The 26,791-nt window shown below is 47.0% G+C and overlaps 1 protein-coding gene across 2 annotated transcripts in view; it reads left to right on the top strand.

The window, feature by feature from the left end:
- The window catches only part of LOC144172987 (alkaline phosphatase-like), a 103,398-nt gene extending 95,649 nt beyond the window's left edge, over positions 1–7,749 (top strand). The window contains exon 8 of one of the 2 annotated variants that reach the window (XM_077701581.1): positions 7,204–7,749. In XM_077701581.1, coding sequence (XP_077557707.1) covers positions 7,204–7,421 — 218 coding nt within the window. In that variant the 3' untranslated portion in view covers positions 7,422–7,749. The remainder of the gene's footprint in view (positions 1–7,203) is intronic. The other variant, XM_077701580.1, reaches the window with a different exon arrangement.
- Positions 7,750–26,791: the final 19,042 nt, after the last annotated feature.

A 26,791-nucleotide genomic window follows, 5' to 3' on the forward strand; every position in this document is an offset into this window, starting at 1 on the left:
AGTGCGCGAAATGATATACAGGCAAAAAACAACTCCTGTGTGACATTTTATGTGTGTGTGTTATAAGTGAGACCCGAGAAGGGTAAATACGTACTCCGTAAAATATCCTGTTGGCTTCTCGTTGTAGGTCAGTACGTTAGAGCGTCAATGAAGGACATTTAGGCTAATGTAGGTTACAGTCGCTCCACTGAAGTACCTCTGCGTATTTCCGGTTACAATTTTTAGCTACGAGGATACAGCATGGATTGAACAGCGCTAATACGGGACAAAGTGAAGGGTAACAAACACGGACGCTGAGTAAAAACTGTGTTTTTGAAAGAACGAATGTTTACAGCAGAACAACACGAGCGTGGTTATGTGTGCGCGCATTGCGGCTCCTGGTAAACAGATCTAACAGACTTTGAAAGCACGTATCTAAAATGGCCGCGGTCTCTTGGGTGGAACGTGATGTTCTTCTATCTCGTCAAATACGCGATTTCCTCATCCAGCAAGGCCACGGCCGATGTGCTTATGCATGACGATCTCAGCTGCGAATGAGGAATGCCTCGCATACCTTACGTGTGCGCTGGGCTCTGTACCTTTTCAAGATACAGGAGGCCTCAAAATCAGGCTCACACAAACTGCAACTTTTAGGTGCGGGGTACCTAAGACCGCACAATGTCCGTCCGCGTTTGTGCACATGGCATTCACAATCACAAAAAATAACACTGGCACCGCAAGGATTTGAGCCTGTGTCTGGTAGACCAGACAGAGTTCGTGTCAGTCGTATTACCCATTGGTCTAGGACGTGAATTAGTGCAGGAGAGTCAAACGGCTTACTCCCTCGCCTGTGCTGAGTACATCAGGACCTCCCAATGTCCGTCCGCGTCCATCCTCGCGCCTGGGTCCATCCGTGTGCCCACTACCATCAAGTGAAAATCATGAGAAGTTCGATTTCAGCTGTGTGTTGCAGTTTCATTTAGTGAATAATCAAGGTGAAACTCACGGCTCAAATCGAATGATGGTCGGGGCGCACCTTGGAGGTCATTTCGAGTCCCCGTACTCCGGAGCCTCGCCTTCATCCACGGAGTGGAGATGCTGCCATTTTTCACATGCTAGACAAGCATGCTGACGGTTGCGGTTCATAGCGAGTTGGCATGTTGGCGCAGCAGGTCGTTAATGCATCTTAATGCCTGGCTTTTTCGCAGGACAGCGGAATTTTGTACATAAACTGCCTCATCGCATTTGCAAAGCGCGTTGTGTGATTCGTACAATGTGTGATTCGTACAAGACAATGTGCGCTATTGCGCACATTGTCTTGGTTGACACAGCCCACTCACCTTGTTCGGCGCTGAATTACGTGCCGGCGTCACAATGCCCACAAAGCTTTGTATGTGTGGTAAATGCATGCTTGAGCTAATAGCGATGGACACCCTTGTGCCGACCAAAGCCATGTTCAGTGCTTCCAGCTAGGGTTCTGCAAGAAATGAGATGCCTGCCAAACAAAAACTGAGGTATCGGGCCGCCAACATTTTTGTGCAAGGGAAACTGGCCTATAGAATGGTTGCGCTGTCTAACATCTAGTTTTTGTGAATATTAGAATTCTGCCCCTAATTATCCCAGCAACACAATGAAGTTACTGTATATCATTGGAGGCGAATTCTCGTGGTATATTGTTGGCTACGAGCCCGAATCGCCGAAATGACTCACTATGACTGCGTCGAACACAGGCGTGCTCTTGTTGCCCAGCTTATTGTTCAATTCTCAAGACCATGCAACACGAACGCAAAACAATACACTGCCATCAGAAGTTATGCGGCATGCTTTCTTGATTGCTTAATTCTAAGGTTTGACGCGCCGACGCAGCGCAGGCGATGAGGCGCGCCGGAGGGCTGCGGAATAATTTTGACCACCTGGGGATTTTTAACGTGCGCGGAAATCTCGTACACACGGGAATTTTTGCTTTCCGCTTCCATCAGAAAAGCGGCCGCCGCGGCCGAGAATCTAACCTGCGTCCTCGTACGACATACTTTATTTTTCTCCATTTCTGTGCGCTGTTTTCTTCAAGAAAGCATGATTAACTCTACCGTATGCCTTCTGAGAGCGTACACGCACTTGCCACGCAAGCACTGGCCGCAGCTGGAAGCAATCACGCGTCGCATTGCTCTCAGCACGACCAACAGCCTCAGCTGTGGCGGTGATAATATACTTGCAGTGCTTACAGCGCTTTTGCGGCATGGCGTCAAGGGAAGCATGAAACCAATGAGAGGGCATCATATCGCAGTGGGGCACGCACCCTCGATCCCGACATCACAACTGCGCATGTCCGTGTTTTGTCCACAGCCGCTGCCAGGTGACGGCACCGGTATTTTCGGCGGTGCGTTCCGCGGTTCGTATTTCGATTGTCCATGACTCTACGTTTCTTTAAAACGAAGAAAAAGACAAAACTACGAATAAAATGACAAAATTAACGAAATGACAAAATGAATCAAATCACAAACAAATACATAGAAAAGAATGTTATCACGGAAGTACCTAACCACGACGCAGGAGGACAAATTGACGCATAAAATATTGAAGGAAATTAGGCTACCTAGAATCACGGCTTATTTTATCATTACATCTAGTGACGTTCAGATGCAATTTCGCTGGCTATGGCTACGCAAGTTTTGTGCTGCCACAAAAGGATGCGGAGCTTTTGTCAGTGTTTAAAAAGACGATGCTGCGCTTCATTTCTATTTCCTCCAGCAACGTATCCATCAGAAATTTGATTCCTTTTGATAAGCGTGGGAACGTCTAGGCCATATAAAAATGTTTAATTTATAGGATGCACCATCAGTCAATAAATTAACTACCGATCAATTAGTAGGGTCTTATGAATACGTTAGCATCTTCTTTCTCTGCGTCCCAAACTTGATGCTCGGTCTATGAGGTCGTTATGTTTTGCCGCCCTGCACTGGCGGCACTCTCCGTTGTACAGCGCGTGCAAGCGGTGACGGTGCTAACGGGATTATTCGAGACTACTCAGGGGCAGGTGGCGCGCAGTGTCTCTACTTGATGTTACACGTTTGCAATGTCCCCACCATTGAGAAGGCCTTAGTACCCTCGTTTCTGGAGCGAAGTTCTATCCACGTGATTTTTTCACTATGCCGTTCTGCTTTCTTGTGTGGCTTGTTCTGCTTTTGAGATCGAGTTGGTTGGGATTAGCTAAGGGAAATTTTAACTTACGCGCCCCATACATTACTAATGAAACGAAGGAGCCCCAACAGGCAAGGCACCACACGTGAAAATTTCCAGGGGGAATTTGGCGACGAGGTATTGCACACAGAGGCGGCAACGTCTCCTATCCTCTGTTGGTTCTCGAAGAGGCCGAAAAACTTCAGCTCAGAAGTTTGGGCTATTAGGTCACACAACGTCGCCTGGCGAAAAGCGCTAAACAATGGGGACACAAGGAAGAACACTTGAGGCAGAAGTGTTCTTTCTTGTCTCTTGATCTTTAGCACTTGTTGCAATAAAGGAGCAGCATATAAGCGCTCCTCATGGCAGCGCAACCATCAAGTGATTAGCTTGGGTCTCACTCTGAGTGTAGCGCTCCCAACGCCCAGGACAATGAAAGGCAGAATGGGCCAGTTGCTCCAAGTAAGCAAAGAGGTAATTATTTAGGGGGAGATAGATACAGATTTATATACACGTGACCATATGCGTGCAGCTGATGATGTGCAAAGACTGCGACATGACATCCGCACGTGACTGGCGGAGAAACCCGATGTACATCTTCATGTTCAAGACCACAGCCGAAATTAAACTGAAGCGAAACCTGTACGGGAACTGGCGGGACTGGCAACTCTGGGCTCTCCAAGCTACTGGCCCTAATATTGTTATCCTGGGTAACCTTTGCGTTTCAAGTGGCGCGACTTCCGTCGGGGGGGGGGGGGGGGGGAAGAGGGGGAGGGGGTTTGCACACGCGTATCCTGTTAAAAGCCTGTTACGGCAAATGTTGTCAACAAATACTGTTGGAGCGATGTGAGGTCGCCGTCTTGTGGGAGCCCATTCGCGCCAGTAAAAATAAAATATAAATACAAGTTCATTTGGAGAAATGTGAAGCCGCGTGACGAAACTGTATAAGTTTCTGCTTAGCTACAGCTAAGATTACGAAATGAAATTTTCGGCACACTACAGAGTTAGGCAATCACGTAAGCTAAAAAGGGAAAATTGAAGAGTTGTTTTGCTGTAGGAAGTTGTATAGTAAAGGTTAATTGACCACTCGCCACTATTTCTGTCTGCAAACGGGGCTTTTGCGTGACGATAACACATATTCAACTTGAATTTTAAAGCAACCAGCTTCGTCATATAGAGTGGCCTGGTGGTTCACAAAAGTGGGAGATTATAGAAGCAATGTCCTCTATAGCTAACCTATGGCATAGTTGCTTCGCCATACGATAAAGGCCTGCGCCTCGAGCTCTTATTAACCTTGTTTCGATAGTTTTATACCCTGCTAACGGTGAAGTGTAAACAGAGGGTTTTAAAACGGGGTAATCATGTTAGATGCATTACTAAATGAGCTGTCATAATTTGTCGAGGCGTATTATCTATCTATTGAATTATAGATCTATATCTCTGGAATAGTAAATTATGTAGTTACTACAGTTCCTTTGGAACCGTGGGGAATATTACCACGGATGAGGGACAGAAAGAGTGACGTAACGTATACAAATGCCCAACTTTTTTTCTGTGCTTTATATCCAGCGCAGGACATATAGGGAGCGATGATAATATAGTTGCGAACGTTAGCTTTTTTGGATGGAATGTAATCACAGAAATGGAGTGAGAAATGAAATAGCAAGCTCCAACCAGAAGTACAAATCTTGAAGTGAATTAGTTCATTCAAATACTACTACCTTCAAATCATTTAGGCAAGGCTTCGGCAACCACACCGTGCACCTATCTATGCGCTCTGTACGCATCAAGGAAGGCGTCTTGCTATTCCTATCTCAACTGTACTTAACGGAACCTGTTAGCAAAAAAAGTCGTTCATAAAAGACTCCCACTGAAGCTACAGTTGTCTACCCCCAAAAGGTGAACATTTGGACAAAAGCAGGACAACGGCTTTACCGGCCTCCCTAGTGCAACGCCGCAGTAAAAAGGAACAGGACTTGCACTTCGGAGTGCGTCATTTTGAGCACCGATTCCCTGGACTGCTACCTTATATTGAAGAATTTGATAATCCCGTGACGGCATAGGGGTGCCATATCACGAAACATAAAAAGAAGGTATTGTTGGACCGAACTTCTGCCGCAGAATCCCGAAACAAAGTTTCGCGACCAACCTGTCCGCCAGACCTCTCACAACAGCAAAAAACTAGAATTTTAGCAAAAAGACTTTACTATTTTTGGAGAGCAAAACCGCACTAGCAAAAATTGTAGCAGCTGCAGACGAAGGTATTTACGAAATACGCCCAATTTCCCGTGGTAAATTTCGCTAAAATCTCTTCGGACGTTCTCGACATTTCCATTGCAGAAGCGCATAGACTGACCGGAGAAGAAAACTTAGCACAGAGAACTTCAAGAGGATCAGAATATTGTCATGCTCGCCGCTTAGCAGGGTGAATCGGCGGTACTGTAGATAGCCGGTAGTGTGAACTATGACCAGAAGGTTTGAGATGGGGACGCGTATACAAAGCTAAGAAAGGACCGCATATGTTAAACTCAGACGTAACCTGACTAGTTGCTCGGAGAAAGGTTCAAGCACCAACCAAAACAAAAAGAAAAACTCCCACCCACGTTTATTCTCCTCAAATGGCTACTCTTCTGGTTTCTACGGATTACTAACAATTCATGAGTAAAGTGGTAGCCTTCGACAGATTGCACACTTCGCGCGCTCACTCTGATGGACACTTCGATATTTCTTGCAACATACCTTGGCCCTTCTCACGGGCAATGACAACCCTTTTGTACAGCTTGCGTCGGTTTTAAGCATGCAGGAAGACATGAGCCTAGTCTCGTTCGACGCGGTGTCTTCGCTCACGAGAAGACCGATTGCGCTACCTCTGTCCTCTGCCCGTGCTCCTGTTGGAAGAGCCAGAAAGCTTAATCGAATGGACATCCTTCACCGTTCACGAGATTGCCCAGCTATTGTAAGTCTCTTTGTCCAGCACAAATTCCTTTTACGAACGAACGACTTCTACACAAGAAAGCCGGACTGCACTCGATCCCACTGGCCAACCTGATCATGCAGCACACCGAAGAGAAAGCCGTGAGCTTCTTCTCGCCATGGCCTAAGATTGTTCTGTGCGACGTGGGCAACTCTTTGTAATGCAAAATCTTCCGCAATTGACATCTTCCTTTTGCCTCTTCCTTTTGCGTTCCTAAGAACACGCGACAAAAAACCGGATGTGTGGGGTCACGTACAAGATTACGTGCGCAGAGCACCCGTCATTACGCATTGCCGAGGCAGAAAAACAAATATTAAGATTGAATAAGGCAGCACAAGAACGAGGTCTGAAGACAAAACAAATATCGCAGCGCTTTCGCCGAGCCCTGCAAAGTGTCTAACCACAAAAGTACTTTCGACGGGACGCACATGCTTGAAAGCGATAGCAACGCAAAGGAGAAATTCCACCAGTCGTAGCATATTTAAAGTACTGCGCAGAAACTAAACCGCCCTTTTGGAATTCTTCCACTCATCTAACTGTGTATACGGACGGAGTGCGCTCCACTGCGAGGCTCTTTATAAATGACCGTTCGAGCTAAAGACTTCATAACACCGCTGCCACGTGGCCGATCTACCTCTCAGTAAGAAACCGAGCTGCTTTAAAAATGTCATATTATAGCTTGTACTTTTGGTAGAAATTCGCCATTTGATTTCTAAGTCCTACATCCCAAACCAGAGAGGCACCGGCGAAATCACCTTCAAATCAATCACTGAAACCGCTCGTATGAACGTCACAACTGAATTTATCAGTCGGGAAAACTAAATAATCACACTACGCAATTAAAACGCTTCTCGTTACGAAAGTGTTCCCATCTTCCGATTGTCGTGTATCTACATACAAAGGAAGCAGTGAACCGTCCACTACATCTCAGGGAAAGCAAACTGGAGCCGTTGGGTTGGTAGTTGTTAAAATAGCCTTATTTGTCACATGAGCAGCGACTGTCGTTAAGAAAATAGTAATGTTTTCCCGGTTTGCTTCGACGAGAATTCAGTTTGAATGCTTTCTCTTTTCAGCTTCAATGAACTACACACAACAGGCAGCATACCCAAAGTGGCTCGAGACCCATGGCGGTGAAGACGTGGCGGTGTTCGCAATCGGACCATGGGCGCACTTATTCACTGGAGTGCACGACCAGACATTTATTCCCCATGCTATGGCTTATGCAGCCTGCATCGGACAGTTCTCCGGAGAGAAGTGCCATGCGAGAACTAATGATTTGAGGAGACGGTGATTGAATACAGCTGTGTAAGTGATACTATTAGCAACGACGTGTGGTGGACAGTGCGGGAAAGTTGTAGGTAGTAGTATTTCGCTGATTAACGTGAGCCAACAGCCGCTTAGGCCATCGGTGAAAACAATTACAAGAAATTATTAGAGTTGTTTTAAAAAGTGTAACGCTCGAAGCTGTGTAGTTCACCACAGCATTCCTTTTACCTAAAGGCGCAGAAAAAATATGAAATGTGGTTTGGGATGTTGTTTACGAGACCTTGCTGAAAAGTGGAGTTGCATGTCGAATCAGTGGAGGGTGAAGGGTGGTGCACGTCGATGCCAAGTTTTGTTGGTAATAAAGTATTTTTGTCCAGAAAGCGTTTTCGCTGCTACGTTTCCCTACCCACAGTTATTGTTTCATTTGTCTAGCTAATCGTGCCCGGCTTATTACAAAGTACCTGGCGTCACTCACAAGGATTTAACTTGAGGCGGCACTAACTAACAAATCAATTGAGTATATACTGCATGAGCCTTCCGTCTTCCGAATACTGCATGAGCCTTCTAATATGAGGGTATCGGGTGAAAAAATTGCATTGTGCCACCCAGAAATGAACATTTCTTTGCTGCCTGAATGATATTGTGAAAAAAATCGCATGCTAGGAAAAAACTGCAACAAAGAATCGGGGAAAAGGAATAACCAGGATTCCAGAGAAAGAATGAATGAATGAATGAATCATAAAAATGAATGGAAAGGTAGTGAGGTTAACATGGCGTAGATCCTGGTTTGCTTACCCGCAACGAGAAGTGAGGTTCACGGGTTAGAGGGGAAGGCGAGAAGGACGATATAGGAACTGGAACGTGTGGATTCTTAGTACTTGTCGCCGGTACAAATGACGGCCGTGTAAACACGTATCCTTAAAAACTTTTACTGTTGTCTGTGAATCCTAGGACTGATGTTCTAAGATTGTCTCTACCGTGAGCGGCCGACCGTCCAAACGGCTGAGTTCCGTGGCCACACGTTTCGCTGCAGAGATTATTGTGGGCAACGACAAGGGAGATCACGAGCACGCATTCCTGGGCGAGTTGGTGTTGCATTGCAGAAAAATTTATAGCGCATACGGACAAGGACAAGAAAGGAGAGACGCCACCAATTTGTCTGCATACAATGGAGAGAAGCTCACTTGTCTCTTCAACTCAATGGACGTCGCACCAGTCTCTGTCAGCCATCTCCATGGTGAAGCAGTAGGCTTTCGTGAAGGCAATCCTTAACCACTGTGGACAGAATAAAGTCGACTCAGACCGACAAGCCCACACGGAAGGCAGCGTTGGAGTAGTCGAGTGGTAATGTAGAGGCGAACATTCGCAAGTTCCGTGGTGTTACATATCTTGAAAGATGTGTTCTCCGGTACGCTGGAGGTGCTGGAAGAGGCTTCAGCAAAACAGCTAGGTTCTATTAACTCTTCAGTTTTGCCATAAGTGCGAAGTAATATTTGCGTTCAAATAACCAACACTGATGCTTTGGTGCATGGCTTTCAGCGCAGCACGTGAGTGCGTAGAGCGAACTTCTGCAGTTATCACCATCAATCTATCGGGTCGCAATTCCATAATTGGTTTGGGTCTATAGCATTCGCCTTTTTCGGCGACCAAAATAGCTTCTACAGTATCGCGCGTACAGTGGTAGCGCATTCTGGCCGTTGTGTAATCAAGAACTGGTGTCCGTCCCGTCGTATTTTAGTTTAGCACAAGGTGACTATTGGGCTGGAAAAGTCGGGGTGCAAGTTGTTCGTGAAAAGTACATTTAAGGGCGTGCAGTTTTGGCCCCATTAACTTCCAAGCGCGAAAGGAGATTTTTGTCTCGCGGCCTCACTCGGCAACGAAGCGTTTTGTGAGGTTTTCAATACGAAAGTGTTTTATACCAGGGTACAGCGAGACCTCACCTACATCATATCCGTCACGGAGGTGACATCGTCAGAAAAAGTTCCATTGACGCAGCGGCGCTAGACTTCGAGCCCCCGATACCTCTGACCGCCAAGGGGGATGTGAAACGCTCTGCCAACTGGGCTATGAACTCAAGCGTGCCTACCACTACAAACGCGCCTTATATCCTTCCCTATAACATTTCCTTTCAGATGGCGCTGCTGCCTATGTGTGGTGAGAGATCTGAGAGTTTTTTTGTATTTTCAGAGATTTGTGTATGTTTTTTTGTATTTTTTGTATTTTTTTGTATTTTTGTATTTTCTGTTTTTGTATTTTTGTAAAAACTATGAGAGTTTTTTGTATTTTTTGGCGAGGTGATTGTACAGTGGCGTTGCGACTAAGGCCACGCCACCCCGTTACAAAGGGGAAGCCGCTAAGCATCATAATCATCATCGGTGAAGCGAAGTTGTGCGTCATGGCGCTAATGAGCGCCAATAGTTGTTGGCGCTGTGTCCCCGTGTAAGAAAACTGTTGCATTAAGGCAGAAAGGCAACGACGCCGACTGGCCAATGACCGGTTTGGTGCGACGAGAGATACGCCAGCGGGAAGCGGAACGCCTTCACGCATTCACGGTCCAAGCTACGAACTCTGCCTTTCGCGTTCCAAGAGCTGAGATCGTCGCAACGCAAGCGTGTGCCTTATACGACCCGGAGTAGGACCGACGTGGTCGCACGTTTGCCGAAGGGACCCGTTAGACAAACGTCGCTCGCCAAGCACACCTAAAAGAATGCTGCTGACCCGCAAATCATGCTTCCTTCGCTGTATCGGAACGTTACTTGCGCAAACGAATCGCTGACAACCAGTTCGGTTTGGTTCGCACTGTTTGCAAGCGTCTGGGGTTTCAATCGAATTTATGCAATGCTCCGCAGCGTGTAATCCAGGGTTTAATGTTGGTGCGTCTAACAGTGCCATACTGCGCTATAAGCAAGTTTATATCGATGCACAATAAGCATGTAACTGTCCCTGTGAAGGCAACTTTCTCTTTCCTGGGTTACCGATTTCTATGCACGAGGGATCAACATTTTTTTTGTATGGGTACTGCGGTGTGCTTGCTAGAAGCCCCAACTTAATCTGCACCCCGCCGACTGTGTGTCCTTTATTCCACACTCGACGTAAAATACCTGACCCCGGAGAGTAAATGACCACACTGTAAAGGGAGGAAGCACAAAGAAGCTTCCTTGATTTAATTCAGGAGGCTGTGTCGTCAACAGGAGGCTCGAAAAAGACTTCAGAGCTTTGCAATGTTCTCCACAACCATACTAATATTTTCACCTCTTCTCATAGCTCAGGAGAAAAGAAGAAGAGTGCGTGTGCGAGTGCAAATGCGCGTGTGTGCACACGCACATGCACACGCGCACGCCAACACACACGCTTATCAAATATGTATAGCATATATATAGCAAAGACAACGAACGACAAATCGCCAGGGAAAGAGTCTCAGCTCCGAAATGAAGATTAGTGAAAGCGTCATGGCCAACATTATGGTCGGCGACGACAACCACTGGTGGTTCTCGTTCTTGGCCAAGCCACACAAACTGCGTCCATACATATGTGCGCGCATGGTGTGGCGGTAGGGGCGTCTGCCACCATTATTCGCGTAAGCGGTGCACCAACAATGCTCATACGATTTCTCAGGCAGACCTTCCTCGTTATTGTTTAAGTGGACGGTTGTAGGCACGACAATTTTCATTATAATTGTTGCTGCGAACCTCTGATCTCGCATACCATGAACTGTGTACCTCCGCCTTCACCAGCATAAATCCCATGGATCCAATTGCAAACCGTCGTGAGAAGCACACAATTGCTTCATTTTCATTTTTGAACCCGCTGCCAAGCTTTTCCTTTCTCGTACCTGGCGATTAGGCGATTGGAGGCTGTATTTAAGCGCTATGTGTGCCCACGACGTCGCTGTACTTTAATGCCGAGTTGATTAAAAATGCCTCAAACATCATTTAAATACTGATCTGCATTTAGTGGTGTTCGTTCACACAAACCTGTTACAGCAAATAACAGCCATTTTTATAATTTTAACTTAACATGCGCGTGTCACGTCCGTGGCGCAGAGTATAAGAAGCCATGGAGAAAATCGTTGACAATAAAGAGAACATTAAGATTAGTATATGTCTGTCGTTTGTATAGGAATATAAAAATTAAAGTGTATTATAAGTGTTCACCAGGATATTCCACTATGGGGGACACGCGTAGAAACCCTATACCACCACAGCATAAAAAATGCCTCTACAAACTTCAGACATTACTTGTGGAACTGCGAAAACAATACATCTAATTTAAAGCTGTGCGATCCTCCATGTCTATATGGAAGGTCGGTCTTGATTCGGTCGTCTCCAATGGCAATATTTTATTCGTCACGAGAGCACATAAGTCTTGCTCGTATTCTTCGCGTCGTAAAGGTTGCCGGGGTGTCGGCTACTGTGGGTTTAGCTGAAGAAAGCGCGTGCCTGTTTGATTCCACGGGAAAATGTTTGGTTAGCTTGGCCTCATTTCGAGGCGTACATTAATCGGCGACCTCGTGTCACAGCCACCGCTGAGGTGAATTCGTCAGTGGCGATCGCTGTAGGGACAGCACAGGAGTACATAAATGTGGCCAGTGAGGGTACTGTCCTTTTATTATCATCGTTATCATCCTTTGAAAATTGCGGAGTTTTTTCTGTGTTCTTACTTGGGAGGCTTGGTCAATCTATCGTTTGAGCAAAATATATGGGCTCTAAGGTACACAGGGTTTACTACTTTTCTGATTGAATGCTCTTACGTGGCGTCTATTGAAGGCGCTGGTATCTGTGCTCTGTTATGACTATCCTTATGATCACTTGTTTGCGTCGCTTCGTTTTCCTACCTGAACAACATGGCGGCAACTACATAAGCTCACCCGTGCAGCAGCTCTGCTAAAATGGCGTTTTAGGCATACATTTCTGAAACTTAACGGCAAAGATTAGAAGGCGGACTCTTGGAACAGACAGTGAGTGCTCGCGACGCAAGGAAATCACGCCTCAACGTACGGCGAGGCGGAAAGCTTCAAAGCTTCACAGTGCATTTCAAGGGTCAACGATAAGCGGTTGACATAAGGTATGAAATTTTCATCCTGCACGCCTCAAAACTGAAAGGACGGTGTGAAAAAATCTGGAAACACAGGAATGCCTTTAAAACCATGAAGTGTTTCGATGACATTTGCGTAAAACTCCCCAGAATTTGTATTGGACATTCCTTCGGTCGGACCCTAAACCCATTGCCACCCAGTTTGGTTATCAAAACTTCCATCGCCGATTTTGCCTTAAACAGCCATTGTTTTACACCGGCATTGAGCATGCAAGCACCAAATCTGATGGATTGGCTACATCGGCCTAACTACCCGTGTTCTACGAGAACTGCATGGGGGACCCGCTGAAAACCGGCAGCGCCCCAATCTCTGCAAAATTCACGACGCCGCAGCCACTAGACGCATTCGAGCCGGCCCCCTTCTCACGGGAGCCTCCCTCCCCAAGCGTTTAAAACAGGTAGTTGTGGTTGTTTTCGCATTGGACAACGCCTTTTTGTCCCCGCTGTTGCCTCTCGTGTTCGTGTGGTTGCTTTTGTGCATTGTATGAAAAAATGTGAACCAGTTGCACTGAAAGTTGGCTGTTCTCTTACGGAAGCTTTCCGGAGGACGAAAAATATCTGAAATTTATGTAATGCCGCCAATGCTACCACTTGGGAAAAGGTGCTGGGATTAGTAAGAACTCAAAAGATGAGGAATCGAACCGTTCTCTGAGATGCCCCACTTGCTGCCTGGCTCTGTAGCGTGCTACGGTCAAGCAAGCTGCAGAGTTGCCTTGCAGTGTACCGAAGCTGCTAACTGACAGGAGCAAAAAGCTAACTGCTCGCACATTACAAATAGATGGCCTGTCTGAACTGAAGCGAACTGTGACGAAAGTAGAGCTTGTTGTTCAGCACGAGTGAAACACCCTTGATGATTTATTGGAGACATCTCATAGGTACGACAGAGAGATTGAGCAACTCTGCAGGAGAGTTGAAGCTGTTTAAAGTTTTGAAGGCAAAGAAGACATTAAGAATGTAAAACGTGAGCTGAACGACCTGCAGCAATACAATAACATGAAGTTGCCGTGGTTCACCAAACCCAAGGAGGGTGAGATGAACTATAGGTTCACATGGTCTTCTGACGGTAATTGTTTGTCAGGAAAGAGTCAGTCCCTCGTTCGATCAATATTGCCTCAGAGGATGACCTTGTTAAGATTGTATGAGCTCGCTGGCGCTTCACTTACAACTTTGAATAATTATTTCAAGCCTGTCATCCTATTATACAACTGATACTTTTATTAACCTACTAAGCTCTTGGAATCATTCACGTCACCATCCCCTTTTTTATATGATTTCAACGCAAAAACCACGAGAATAAAAATGAGGAAATTGTGGCTGACTTGCAGCAACAAAAGCACACCTTCGATATTCTTGCATTTACCGAAACCTGGTATACCTCACACTCTGGTATCCCCCAACTCGCTGGATACGAGAACACCGCAATATTTAGAGAGGACTAACACGGGGCTGGTGTTTCTAGAAAAAAGGTTCTAAGTATAACGTTTTGTCCAGCTACAGTATTGTGCATGGGGACGTTGAAGCAGTAGGTATAATACGCTATAGCATAGCCCCACTTCTGATCTATAGACCACCTCGTGGGGCCACAGACGTGTTTTTTTTGCATATTAAATCGTTACTTCTGTAGCAAGTTCGAACAATAGGCATGCTGTTATATTTCGGCTTTTCAATGCAGACTTTCTCGTAAATAGTAATCTGCGTACCAAATTTCCCGAAATGTCAGTCTTATGGTTGCGAAGTGTTAATTGACCTTCCTAGACGTATCAGTCATCGTTCAGAAACATTAATAGATTTGTGTTTTACGAATTGACCGATGAACACACTATGGTGTGGCGTTTTCTTCAGTGATCACTTGCTGTTTTTTGCTGTATTTTCTCTGGACAAAGAAATCGCCTAGTTGAGTTTAAAAGATTTCGGAATAAATAAAACTCGGACTTCAATGAATCTACGCCTAACTATTACAACAATACGTTTTCTTCAGGTACAGATGACCCCAAGCTTCTTTGGGCCGCCTTTAATCAACTAAAAATTGATAAAAGTACTCCTCTGCTTTTTCAAATGAGAATAAATGGAGGCGTCAACTTTCGGGTTAAACCACGACCTAATTTATAGATCGCCACCTGCAAATCACCGCCGGCGACAATGGGAGCCGGCGTGCCAAAAAAAATGCCGTGTAGGGATGGCGTACTCTGTCAGGTTGGCCTTAGTTTAATCCTCAAACACGGCACTTTACATCGCTCGCAATACAACCTGCCAATGCATGCATAAAAAGTATCAGTCATACAAAAAAATGCCCAGTGTGCCAGTCACTACATATAATAGTGGCCAGCAATGAACATTCGCGGTTAAGTCTGGAACCCACTCTCAGTTGTGGAAACGTCAACGTACACAAGTAAACAACACAGCTACCATATCCGCCTGCATGACCAGAATTGCTCATTTTAGAACACATTCCTTAATTTAAACACTTCTAAACTTTGTGGACCTTTCCTTACATCGAGGAGCTTTTTATAGGCGTGACGCTCTTCTATGAACATGCAAATGTCGTAGAGAAGGCTTGAATGTGTATAAACATCCCCCTACAGGGCCGTTCTGTGCGCCGAAGCGCCGATATTCTTGCAGAAAAACAAAAGTGTTTTCCAGCGAAGGCAGCACTAATCAACGGTAACCTTTTCAGCGACTGCGCCGTTTTTACACCAACTGAAGCGTCACGTACGTAGGAGCGCCTTCCGGGTGGCTTACAAGGCAAAAAAAATGGAAAACTTGGATATGGCCACCACCTCCGGTCAATGCTTGTGGTGAGAAACACCGTTATCTTCAGGATATCTTATTGAGACGCTGCCCCCGTACCGAAGCGATCAGAACCTGGTGAAAAAGATCACCTGTACCGTGCGCCTTACGGGTTCGTTCAGCTGTGTCCAGCAAATACAACCATGTATGATATGTTCCCTACAAATATGATGTAAACGTATTGCGGGATCTGTCGGCATCTTATATCGCGAAAGCGTTTTCTTGCTTTGCTATGTTTGTAGCCGATCCTCCTGCAGAAGTCGACGATAACCTACACTTTCGGCGTTAGACACACTGCAGCTGCTTTTTCAAGAATGACAATAATCATGCTGCTGCTACACTGTCTCCACATAAGCTGAAGGCAAACCAAGACTTACCGGGAATTACCTAACGCACACGTGTTTTTTGTTATATTCGGGCTATGCGCAATACGCCTGTGGGAACTGACCGTGCGCCGTGTGTTTCTGCCTGTTTTTCTTTCCTCTTTTCGCGCACTATACAAAACAGTGCCCGTAAAGTGCTTCTTCCGGTTCATTTTTTCTGTTCCGTGGATTAGAACAAAACGCGCTGAAGATTTTTTCTGTTTATTTTTTCAAATCTGCGCGCACTGTCAAATTCGTGGAAATTCAAGCAACGCGAAGGGTTAACAGCTGTGGACATCTTTTGCGGAGGATATCCAAGGGTGTGCGCGTTAAGTGGACGCCTGCGGGTGCGTTCTTTCACCATCTTAGCCAAGTAACAATTCCGCGTTAAAAAACTCTTAATTGAGCACACTGGTGGGCCCACAGGAGGTGTGCACGTCTCACGATGTGAATTGGCAAAGACTCACGACAACGCACCGAGAAAAAAACGAAATAACAAAGATGACAGGCCGAGCAAATGCGTATACAACAGAGAAACGGGGATTCTATGCGGCGCCAGCCGGTTCAGTGGCGTCGGAAAAGAACTAAAAGAAACTAGACAAGCAATAACAAATTCGGCACCCGAATCCGCGCATGGGCTGGTCGCTATCTTTAAAGCCGGTCGCGGGTTCAACTTGCCAACAAATTCAATTAACATTTCTGAAATGCAGGCAACTTTCACAGCCCACCGCGCACACAGGTAACAACGCCATGGGTTTTCATGTGTCTATAGCCTCTAAGGATTCTTTATCCTGGGTCCAAATATTAGAACAGGAAGTTGAATCTATTATTAGCGCCCCCAAAAAACATTTGCTCGCCAGGCTACGACGACGTCAGTGCTCTGCCAATTAGGACCGTTGGCCCTGTTATTGCCTCTCCTCTTGCACATATATGTAATAGAATGCTGCAAACCGGTTTGTTTCCTGGCAAAATGAAAATAGCGCTCGTAGCACTTATCTTTAAAGGTGGCAATCAAAATGACTTCTACAAGTACAGACCGTCTTTATTATTGTTTTTTCTTCTAAAATTGCCGAGCTTAACATATTTAAAAGGCTTCATACCTTCCTAGAATCAAACAAGGTAATTTGAACACAACAACACGGTTTCCAAGGTCGAAAATCAACTGATACCGCGCTGCTTTCTATCAAAGAGAAAATACTTGGTCACGTGGAGAGCAAACTCACTACCACAAGAATTTTTCTTCACTTTCGCAAAGCATTGTATTCTATTACGCATCACATTTTAATTGAAAAATTGAAAACTTCCGGTATTCGTCGCCCATCAAGTCAACTTGTTGAAAATTGCTGAATAGAAGAAAAGAGTCTACACAGTTACAATAAATTTATTTAGGGTTCAATTGAATTAGATATGGTGCACCTCAAGGCTCAATGTTAGGTTCATTGCTCTTCATTGTTTATGATAATTATGTAGTGAACTTTCGTTTTATTAATAATATTATTTTGAGTGCAGACGACACAAATGTCTTGTTCTTTGGTTCTGGTCTAAAACTCATAGAACGCCATGCAAATGATTGGTTGTGTCTACTACAAAATATGTTTGATGGCAATAAAACAGCCATAAATGTAACCAAGGTTAAATGTATTCTTTACGCCACACCCCCCCCTCCCCCCCCAAAAAAAGTGAGCCTATCAATCGTGACGTCAAGCGTAAAATAGCAAAACGTCGAGTTGATGGTCATAAACTACGCATTTTTGGAGTGTGCCTTAGATATCACCTAAGTTGAAGGGATCACGTCGACTACCTACGTAATTATATACCGTGGTCCCTCACCTTCATGCGCCGATAAGATCTTTTACTCACCCGCCGCGGTGGCGTAGTGGCTAAGGCGTTGCGCTGCTGAGAACGAGGTCGCGGGTTCGATTCCCGGCCGCGGCGGTCGGTTTTCTGATGGAGGCGAAAAGCAAAAACGCCCTTATGTGCGAGAATTTGGCGCAGGTTAAAGATCCCCAGGTGGTCAAAATTATTCCGGAGCCCTCCACTACGGCGCGCTTCATCGCCTCCGTTGCGTCGACGCGTTAAACCCTACAATCAATCAAGATCTTTTACTCCAGCAAGTTAAAAACAGCTATACATGTTTTAATTCACTCCCAGATGGTGTACTGCCATCTGATATAGGTAATTGTAATAAAACGAAATAAGATCACTTTTCACTCTAAGAAATACCCTAATTTTCTACCGAATGTGCTCCTGTCAACGACCTATTTCAGCCAATCAAATGCGGTGCCATTTAATAGCGTATGTCGGATCTTCTTATCAAGTTTAATTTATCATCAAATAAAAAAGACCAATTTTTCCACAAAGATCTACATAGGGGTGTAACCTATACCCTTCGTTCCACTGTAAATATTAGAATGAGGTTAAGAGCGAATTCTGGGGAACCAGTAATGGATAACCAGGTAGTAGTTTTGTGTAGCCCTTATCCTAGCCTAACTGAATGCGCTCAAAAATTTCAGGGCTAATTAGGCTCAATAAAGAAACGAAACTAATGCTGTCTTCATGTCAGACAACACGTACGTCTACCTCAAATGCAAGGCGGTGTCACTCCTTTGTATGCCGTCTTTTTTTTTTTTTCTGCTCTAACTATGTAATTTAGTTATTGTTAGGAGTGCTCTAAGTTTGTCGTTGTCATTTTCTGCAGTATGCCCTGCCATTCTCTTTTCTGCTTAACCTGTATAATTTAGGTTATGCGAGGATTGCTCTAAGTTTGTGATAAATATTGCCTACGTAGCAACTCAATAATTCAAATATTTGTTTCTTTCTTTTCGCGCTGGCAATTGGCGTGCCAGTATGTATCCTGTGGTTTTTACATTTTATTCCAGACTCCTCACCCCACTCCCCACTGTTCCCCCACTGTTCACGGTGGGGATTCTCCACTGTTGGCGTGCGGAAAACGGATGGCTGACTCAGAACTTGCGGAGACTAGTGAAACACTATCAACCAAACAATAAAAAGTAACATGTATCCCCTACCAACAAGCAAGAATCTTTTCGCTAAACTGGAAAAAAAGGAAGGTCTTCTCTAAGCTTCACCTGGAGCCGGAGTATCAGCAGCTTTTGGCTGACGATACAACTGCCAAACTGATCACGATAAATAGGATGGAAGGGTTACACAAATTTTGTCGTCTACCGCACGGTGTATCTGATGGCAGCAGGACGCCTTCAAAGGGAGGTTAAAAGAGTCCAGGTGAAGTGTCCCGGTGAAAAGAATTGCAGCGATGGCTCAGAGGGCCGCCTCGTATGCGGGAGGCTCCGGCGTCAAGTCCGCGTACCGTCGGGAACCCACCAGTTTCTTTATTGGGTACAGGTGTCCCTGGTCGAGTGCGGACCCTTGAAAGGGGAAATCACGCCTGAAAAGCTGGCTTTACCCTTGCGAGGGGCCTCTGACCCTTGTTCATTTGACGGGGCCACCGGCGTTCATGCCGCGTTACCGCATTCCCGGGGGTGAAGAAGTCTGCCAACATGTCCTGCCACGGGCGGCTACGAGTTGAGCATCCACCGTGGCTGTGGAAGTAACCATGTGTATTCGTGGGCCTGGTTGGCGCGGGGAACCTACCGGTAAAATAGGTTCATGCGACTCCTCGGCCTGGAGGTCGGCCCTTGTGTAGGACTACAGCGTTAGCGACGTTGATTCGGCTGGAACGGGACCTCATCTCTATCCAATGGGATGGCTGAAAAATGCATCAACCTATTTGTTTCAAAGGGCAAATGACGGTATACTTATTTGAATACCTCAAGCAGCTGTGTACCTTAAATGCACCGTGGTGGCCAGTGAAACTGCTGATGACATTGAAGGTATGCTCATCGAGGTAATCGGCCGCCTAGCTAAGAGAGAACTCTTAGTAGAAGCCAAAAAAGTGAGTTTTTTTAGGAACGCCTTGAGTCCCTGGGCCGTCGTACTAACAAGTTCGCATCTACCCTTCCGAGGCCAAAGTAGAGGGCATCCGCAAAACCCCTGCTCCAACAAAAGGAAACTCTAGGCATGATTTGGAATGGTCAATTTTGGAAATCGATTTTAGGGGTGACCCCACTTAGGGGCTGGGGATGTCGAAGTCTCATGTCGTCGTCGTCGTAAGCGTCGTCTCATATAGTCATGGTACTAAAAGTCCGTGAAACCCATTTACGCCTCGTGCTAGAAGGTAACGCGCACTAAAAAAACACCGGGACACTCGTTTAACCCCTCGCGCTAGAGAGCTTTGCGCTTGAGAGACCAGAAACGTTTACAGCAAAGCTGTATACTGCTACCCGCCAATGGTTTTATCTACTTTGGAAAAAACGCCAAACCGCCAAGAAAGCACTTATACACTGCATGCTTCGCCTATCCCCAGTTTTCATGTTTGTGGAGATGGCCAGCCAGGGAGTTTTTGCGGGAAACATCCGAAATAGCCTAAAACCATGGCCATTTGCTTGATGACAATGCTGCCTGGAAGTGGCGCGAAGAGCACCAAGAGGCATTCGAAGGTCTAAAGAAGTTGCTAACATCACGGTGCTTGCTTTTGCATTTCAAGGAAAGTGCGCTTTGATACTGTCCTGTGACGGGTCCCCGGTATGTGTGAGTGCAGCAGTCGCGTATGCTGGCGAAACGAGAAATGAGCAGCCCTTTGCCTATTCATCGAGGACACTAACGAAGGTGGAACGGAAATATGCTAAACACGACCGGTAAGTGTTATCTGTGGTGTTTGCAATGCGCCACTTTTACCAGTAGCTAGTCGGAAGTGAATGTCCTATTATCACTGACCAGAAACTGCTGATAAGAATATTTCGGTGAGACAAACCAATGCCCTTGGTTGAGCCCCCACACACGCTAAGATGGAGCTTAATGGCGTCAGCGTAAGAATACCAGCTCGAGTACCGCAAAACGCAAAATCACGCAGACGCGGCTTGTTCGAGCAGGCTACCGGTTCCGGTATTCTGGTTGGAAGGAGACGCGCCAGGTGACGTATTGATTTTCTAAACTGCCAAGTACACTTCACTCACCACCGTAAAAGTATCTAGCTGTATGTCACGGAACAGTCGGCTATGGGGAGTCAGGAATTGGATCGCTGACGGCTCGCGAAATAAAGGGGTTCTCTAAGATTATGGTGCATACAAGATGACACAGCACAAACTGTCTATGCATTGTGATTGTGGGGTTCGGGGAAGTCGCCTGGTATAAGTCCTGCGGTTTTGTAAACACGTGTCCTCATCTTAATGCATGCCAATCACAGGCGAGTTACGGCGATCAGGGATATCGCAAGGCCTTACGTTTGGTTGCGCAGAAATAGTGCGGCACTGCATTGCTTATCAAGAGAACAGGGAAATCGAACAGAAGGCGCCTACACATTCCTGTACGAAACAGGAGCGATCATATGTAGACGGGTGCATATCGATTTGGCGGATACTGCGGATGGTGTTGTTTTATTTTTAGTAGTTGATGCTTTACCCCGCAGTGGCTCAGTGGCTAAGGCGTTGTGCTGCTGAGCCAGAGGCTGCGGGTTCGATTCCCGGCCGCGGCGGCCTCTTTTCCGATGGAGGCGAAAAGCAAAAACGCCTGTTTGTTCGAGATTTCGGCGGACGTTAAAGATCCTGAGGTGGTAAAAACTGATCCGGAGCCCTCTACTACGGCGCGCCTCATCGCATGCATTGCGTCGGTGCGTTAAACCCTGCAATGAATGAATGAATGAATGAATGAATGAATGAATGAATGAATGAATGAATGAATGAATGAATAAATGAATGAGTGAATAAATAAATAAATAAATAATGAATGAAGGAACGAAACTTTATTGACGCAAGGATGGCGACTCGGCCTATGTGGGGGCGGGTAGGGAGGGTGGTGTCGATTCGGGAAAACTTTACATTCTCAGATGAACGCCAGTAGCGAGAGCGAAGTCCCACAAGGAGGCAAACACCTGCTTGGCTGTGGCTGCGGGTGGGTTGAGCCAGTCCGTGAAAGCGCTGCTGTGGGTAGTGCCAGTCCGTTACACTGCTGTGTTTGCAAGACGTGCGCTCGGCGTGCAGTCCTGGACACGCTCAAAGGAGATGTTCAATGCTCGGTGTGGCTCCTAAAAAGCACGTCACGCACATGAGTGGTATCATGGCCGGCGGAGGTGAATTGCATCGAGTAGCGCCTGGGAGAACGGGTGGCCGCCCCTTTTTTTGGGGCGAAGCTCCTAAAGCCGTGGGTCCGTCCATCTCTTGTGTCTCGTGGTACGTGACCGCTTAGTTCGATGACTCACTCGCAGGTGGCGCTACGTGACCGCCTAGTTCGATGACTCACTCGCAGGTGGCGCTGGTGTGAGTGACGTCATGATGGCGTCACTCGCACGTGACTGACACTATAAAAGGCAATCGCTGTTGACGCGCTTCCTCTTTCGCAACGAGTCACCGGATGGAGGAGGTGGTTGTTGACAAGGCTGCGGAGCGGAGGGCGCGCAGGGCGGCGGCAGCGCGCGCTCGCCGACAGGATCCCGCCGTGCGCGAAAGAGAGGCCGAAGCATCTCGTCTAGAAAGTCGCGCTTAAACCGCGCGTCGGCAGCTTCGGGCTGAGCTCGCTTGATGCGTTTTGCAGCCGCCTCGCGAGCTCTCACTGCATCGGGGTTTGCCTGCCGATACGAGCGCTTGCTTGCAGCCTCACGAACCCTACAACAACAACAACAAACGAACAAGAACAAAATAAAAGAACGAATTAAAAGTCGCTTTGTACAATGTACGCACACAGTCTTACGTCTTTCTTAATGATGTAATGGGGGAATTTTCACGGGAGAGTTACGGTTACCGATGATCTCCCCCTCTCGAGCTTCACCCCACTTATCATCATTCATACCGTGGATATGGCGTGATTTTTTTTTGGTAAGTAAGAACGCCACTTGAAAAGGATGTCCTCTGTAAGCACCGCCCTAGCACGAGCCTTGCGGACCTGAACCTGAAGGCCACATGGCAGTCTTGTAGGTAACGGGTAGTCATTGGCAGGGATGTGGCTGCGGAGTCGAGCTCTAGCACATCGGTGGTAGGTGGCCCGGGCTTCAAAGGGGTCCAAGTTGGGTTGCGATGAGGCAAAACTGGGTGGGAGCGGGTGGAAAGAACATCGCTCGCCAGGGCGAGCGCGGCCTCCTTGGAGGAGTTAAGGCAGTGCCGTGCCACCCAGTCTACCCGAATTTGTAGTCCTGTTGTACAATGTAGCCTTCGGGCAACCATCTTGATGGACGCACAGATAGAATTCTGATAAGGTACCCGGCGCAATGCGCGGAATGCCTCCTGGCTGGCTATGAAGATAGTTGCATGAGGCTGGTTGGTAGGCCAGTGAGAAATTTAAAGTTGTCGGACAGCCAGTAATATCGCTTCGAGTTGGAGGTGGGTAGACGATGACGCTGTTGGATATTCTTGTTGACAGGCGGCTTGAAATGTCGAGTGAATGGCCGCTAATCCGGCAGTGTTCGTGGTGGGGTCCCATGTGGCGTCGGTATAAATAGCGCTATGTAAAAACCGCTCGGTCATTTCAGCTGTGCGTCTGTGTTTGTTGGAGTGGCGAAGCTTAGGACCGGTGACTGGGAGTGGCTTCGGGTTAACGACGATGAAGTCGTCTCATGGTGGAAGCGGCAAAGGGATGGGATGTTGAGGTGCCGCGCTTTGGGGCAGTAGCGCCAATAGCGCACGGCCGGCGAGAGTGGATGCTCTTCGGAAATCGTGGCCTTCCTGACGGGTTCGAATGATTTCTGTGAGAGGAGGGAGTTGAGGGTGCTTGTAGAGCTCCTCGAGTTTGGCATGTTTGGGAAGGCCAGTGATGACTCGAAGGCTCTCACGATGTAGCACCTCCAGCTGCTGCAACTGAGCCTTAACGAAGTCGAAGCATACTACCCCATATGTCACTTTGCTTGTGAGGACAGCCTGGGTCAATAGTTTGAGTGTCTCCGATGTAGCCCCTCCTAACCGGTTGCTTATGCGTTTGAATATATGAAGCTGTTGATGCCATGTTTTCTTGATTTCTTCAAGCCACACACTGCAGCCGTCATCCTCTGGGACAGGGATACTTAGAACTTTAACCCACTTTTCGGGGGATGGCTTAAGGAGCGATCGTACAAACTAAAAAGTGTAGGCGTTCTTCTGTTGCTGTGCACCACCAAACACCACATATGTGCTTTTGTCAGGCGAAGGCAGCATCCCCGTGTGTTGGAGGGCGTCGGCGAGAGTGTCGAGTGCAGTTCGAATATGTACCTGCACTTGCTGTTAGGTAAGGTCAATCGAAATCGTAATATCGTCGGCATATGTAGTAGTTTGAATGTTGGGAATTTGTCGGAGTTGCCTAGCTATTTTCGGCATGACAAGATGGAATAGAGTCGGAGATAAAATAGCGCCCTGGGGTACACCTCGGTGGCTGTGGAAAATGCGGCGATGCTCTTTACGCATATGGATGTGACACGTTCGGTTGCAGAGAAAGTTCTTGACAAAATTGGTGAGTCTGTGACCGATATTAAGTTCTCCCATAATCGAAATGTTGTAGGCGTAGGAAACTGTGGCGAATGCTTTCTTGAGGTCAATAGTAACAAGGGCTCCTGGAGCTGTGTTAAAATTTTTTCTCTATTTTTCCTCTATCATTGGTCGTAATAAGAGCTGGCTGTCATGAGTGGTCAGACCGGGCCGGAACCCGGTTTGTGCAGGGTCGTAAATGGCGTCGTTCGCTGTGTCGAGCAGGTAGGTGAGACGAGTAAGGATCATGCGCTCCATCAATTTGCAAAGAGTGGATGTAAATGAAATGTGACGAAGGTTGGAAATGGAAGTAGGGGTTTTTTTAGGTTTTGGTATTAGGTGCACAACGGAGTGCTTCCATTCAACAGGGAGCATCGTAGATTCCCATATTGTGTTAATTTCCGCCAAAAACTGTTGTTTAGATTTCTCATCAAGGTTACGGAGCATTTGCCAAGTAATTTTGTCCTTTCCGGGAGCGCTCTTGGCATTAACAGCCTCAAGGGCTATGTGCAGTTCTTGAATGGAGAAGAATGTGTCCTCAGGCTTCAGGTGATCCCCGTAGGTTGGGGCGTAGATAGTCGAGTGGTATACATTATCTTGGGGGAAGAATGTCTGGGCTGCAACTCGTTCCAGTTTGTCTTCGTCTATAGACTGAGCAAGTAGGATGTTTTGCGTGGTGTTAAGGGATTTTGTCGTACCAAAGAGAGCTTTGTAAGTGCGCCACAACTTATAGGAACCGGTTCGTTCATTTAGGCTTGCGCAGTGGTCAAGCCAGGGGGTTCTTCTGATGTGCTTGGCGTACCGTCTAGCTTGTGCTGTTTTGTTCCGAACTTTGAGTACGTCGTTGAATTGTTTTCCAATGCTGAGATATTGAAGGTGGAGGATCTCGCTGGTCGACCATAGGTTGATCAAGTGTTTCTCAGGTGTCGGAGTGTTGTCCCGGACATCAAAATTTCTGGTGGCATGCTTGACAACCCGAGCTATTTTAGTGGCTAACGGTAAAGTGTGCTCGTAGTCCGCAATGAGGGAGCGAAAGCGTTCCCAGTCAACCACTGTGCGACGCAATTTGCAACGAGAAGTTGAGTCTGCCAATGTTATCCATATGGGGTAGTGGACGGAACTCATAGGGTCTGAACCACAGCGCCATTCGCGAACTACACTGTTTGAGGCCCACGTGAGGTCGAGGGTAGTGTCCGTCTGATTTGCGTGAAGCCCGTGACTGGTGGGGTAGTCGAGTGCGTTCTGAAGTTCCAGCCCTGCTCTGGTAGCGTTATCGACAAGTGCCTGGCCGCGAAGGTCCGTTGTATTGTGGTGCCAAGTTGGGTGCTTAGCGTTGAAATCTCCAACGAAGAGGAGTTTGTCATGCGGATATTGCTGGCGTAACTTAGGTAGCCAAGAATATTCAATGCCAGGAGTAGCTCGATAATTTGTTGTGGGGCGGGCGGAATGAGATGCTAAGAGATATCTTGTCTTGTTAATAGTGCAGCGGACAGCAACTGTTTCCTGTATTTCCGTACAATCAGAAGAGGTATCAACTTGGGTGTAAGGTATGTCCTTCCTGATGAATATGGCGGCTTGTGCTTCTGTTTTGAGTGGTACCCCGCGTTGTTTGTGATGTATGGACGGCACAAAGTATCTCTGATAACCTGCTATTTCTGGGGTCGTGCCTCTCGTTTCCTGAAGCAGGAGTGCGAGGGGCTGACCTGTTGTCCGGAAAAGTTCCCCAAGCTCTGCGGCACTGTACTTGAGAGAACGGCAGTTGCATTGAAGAACGTCAGGGCGGGAATAAGGCTTAAACGAAGCCATGAGCTATGGTTTCAGGGTTGTGACCAGTAGTCACGTCTAACTGCATGGCAATGCGTTGTAGAGTCTTCTGAGTCTCACTTAGCTGCTGCGCCATGTGTTGCATGCATCGCTGAAATTACTGCATGTCCTGGTGGCATTCGACTGGGAATGTTGCTGTCTGTTTTGTGTGTTTTTAGATGCGAAGGCATCTCATTCACCCGCCTTGTCCCTGCATCCGGTGTCGGCGTCGTCGTCATTGTTGTCGGCGTCTATCCCTCCCCCATTCTCCTCGCCGCGCAAGCTTCGCTCTCCGCCGCTCACCCCCTCTCCTCTCCGATAGCGAACACTCTCTCGCGAGGGGCATTGGATTAAATTCGATTGGATTGAATTGAATTGGATTGGATTGGATTGGATTGGCTTGGCTTGGCTTGGCTTGGCTTGGATCGGATTGGATTTGGATTGGATTGGATTAAAGTGGATTGTGTTGGATTGTGTTGAGTCATAGCCGCGGCAGACGCACTGGCGCCGGCGCGTCCCCTCACCGTTATGCGCGCTATAAAACGCGGTGCCTGCGCCGCTCCGCTCCATCGTTCCAGCGCCGTTCCTCCGCTGTCCTACGCTGCCTTCAATGGAAACGTGCCGTGAACCCCCTATGCGTCGCATCTACACAGGGGTTTCCGCGAGGGGAGGTGGGAGTTTTTTCTAACATGAAGAGAAATTTGTGATGACTGGGTAAATTAACTTGAAACTGTGGTTCGTCCGGCGACGTATCATCCTGGCGACGAGAAATGGCAGGGGAGGTAGTTTGTTGCTTTTCGAGAGTGTTGTTTGCTTGAGGCTTGCTTGATGCTTGTTTGAAGGAGAGA

This window comes from Haemaphysalis longicornis, unplaced genomic scaffold, assembly GCF_048455015.1.
Source record: "Haemaphysalis longicornis isolate Haplotype H1 unplaced genomic scaffold, Haemaphysalis longicornis Haplotype H1 scaffold_28, whole genome shotgun sequence".
Classification (NCBI taxonomy): domain Eukaryota; kingdom Metazoa; phylum Arthropoda; class Arachnida; order Ixodida; family Ixodidae; genus Haemaphysalis; species Haemaphysalis longicornis.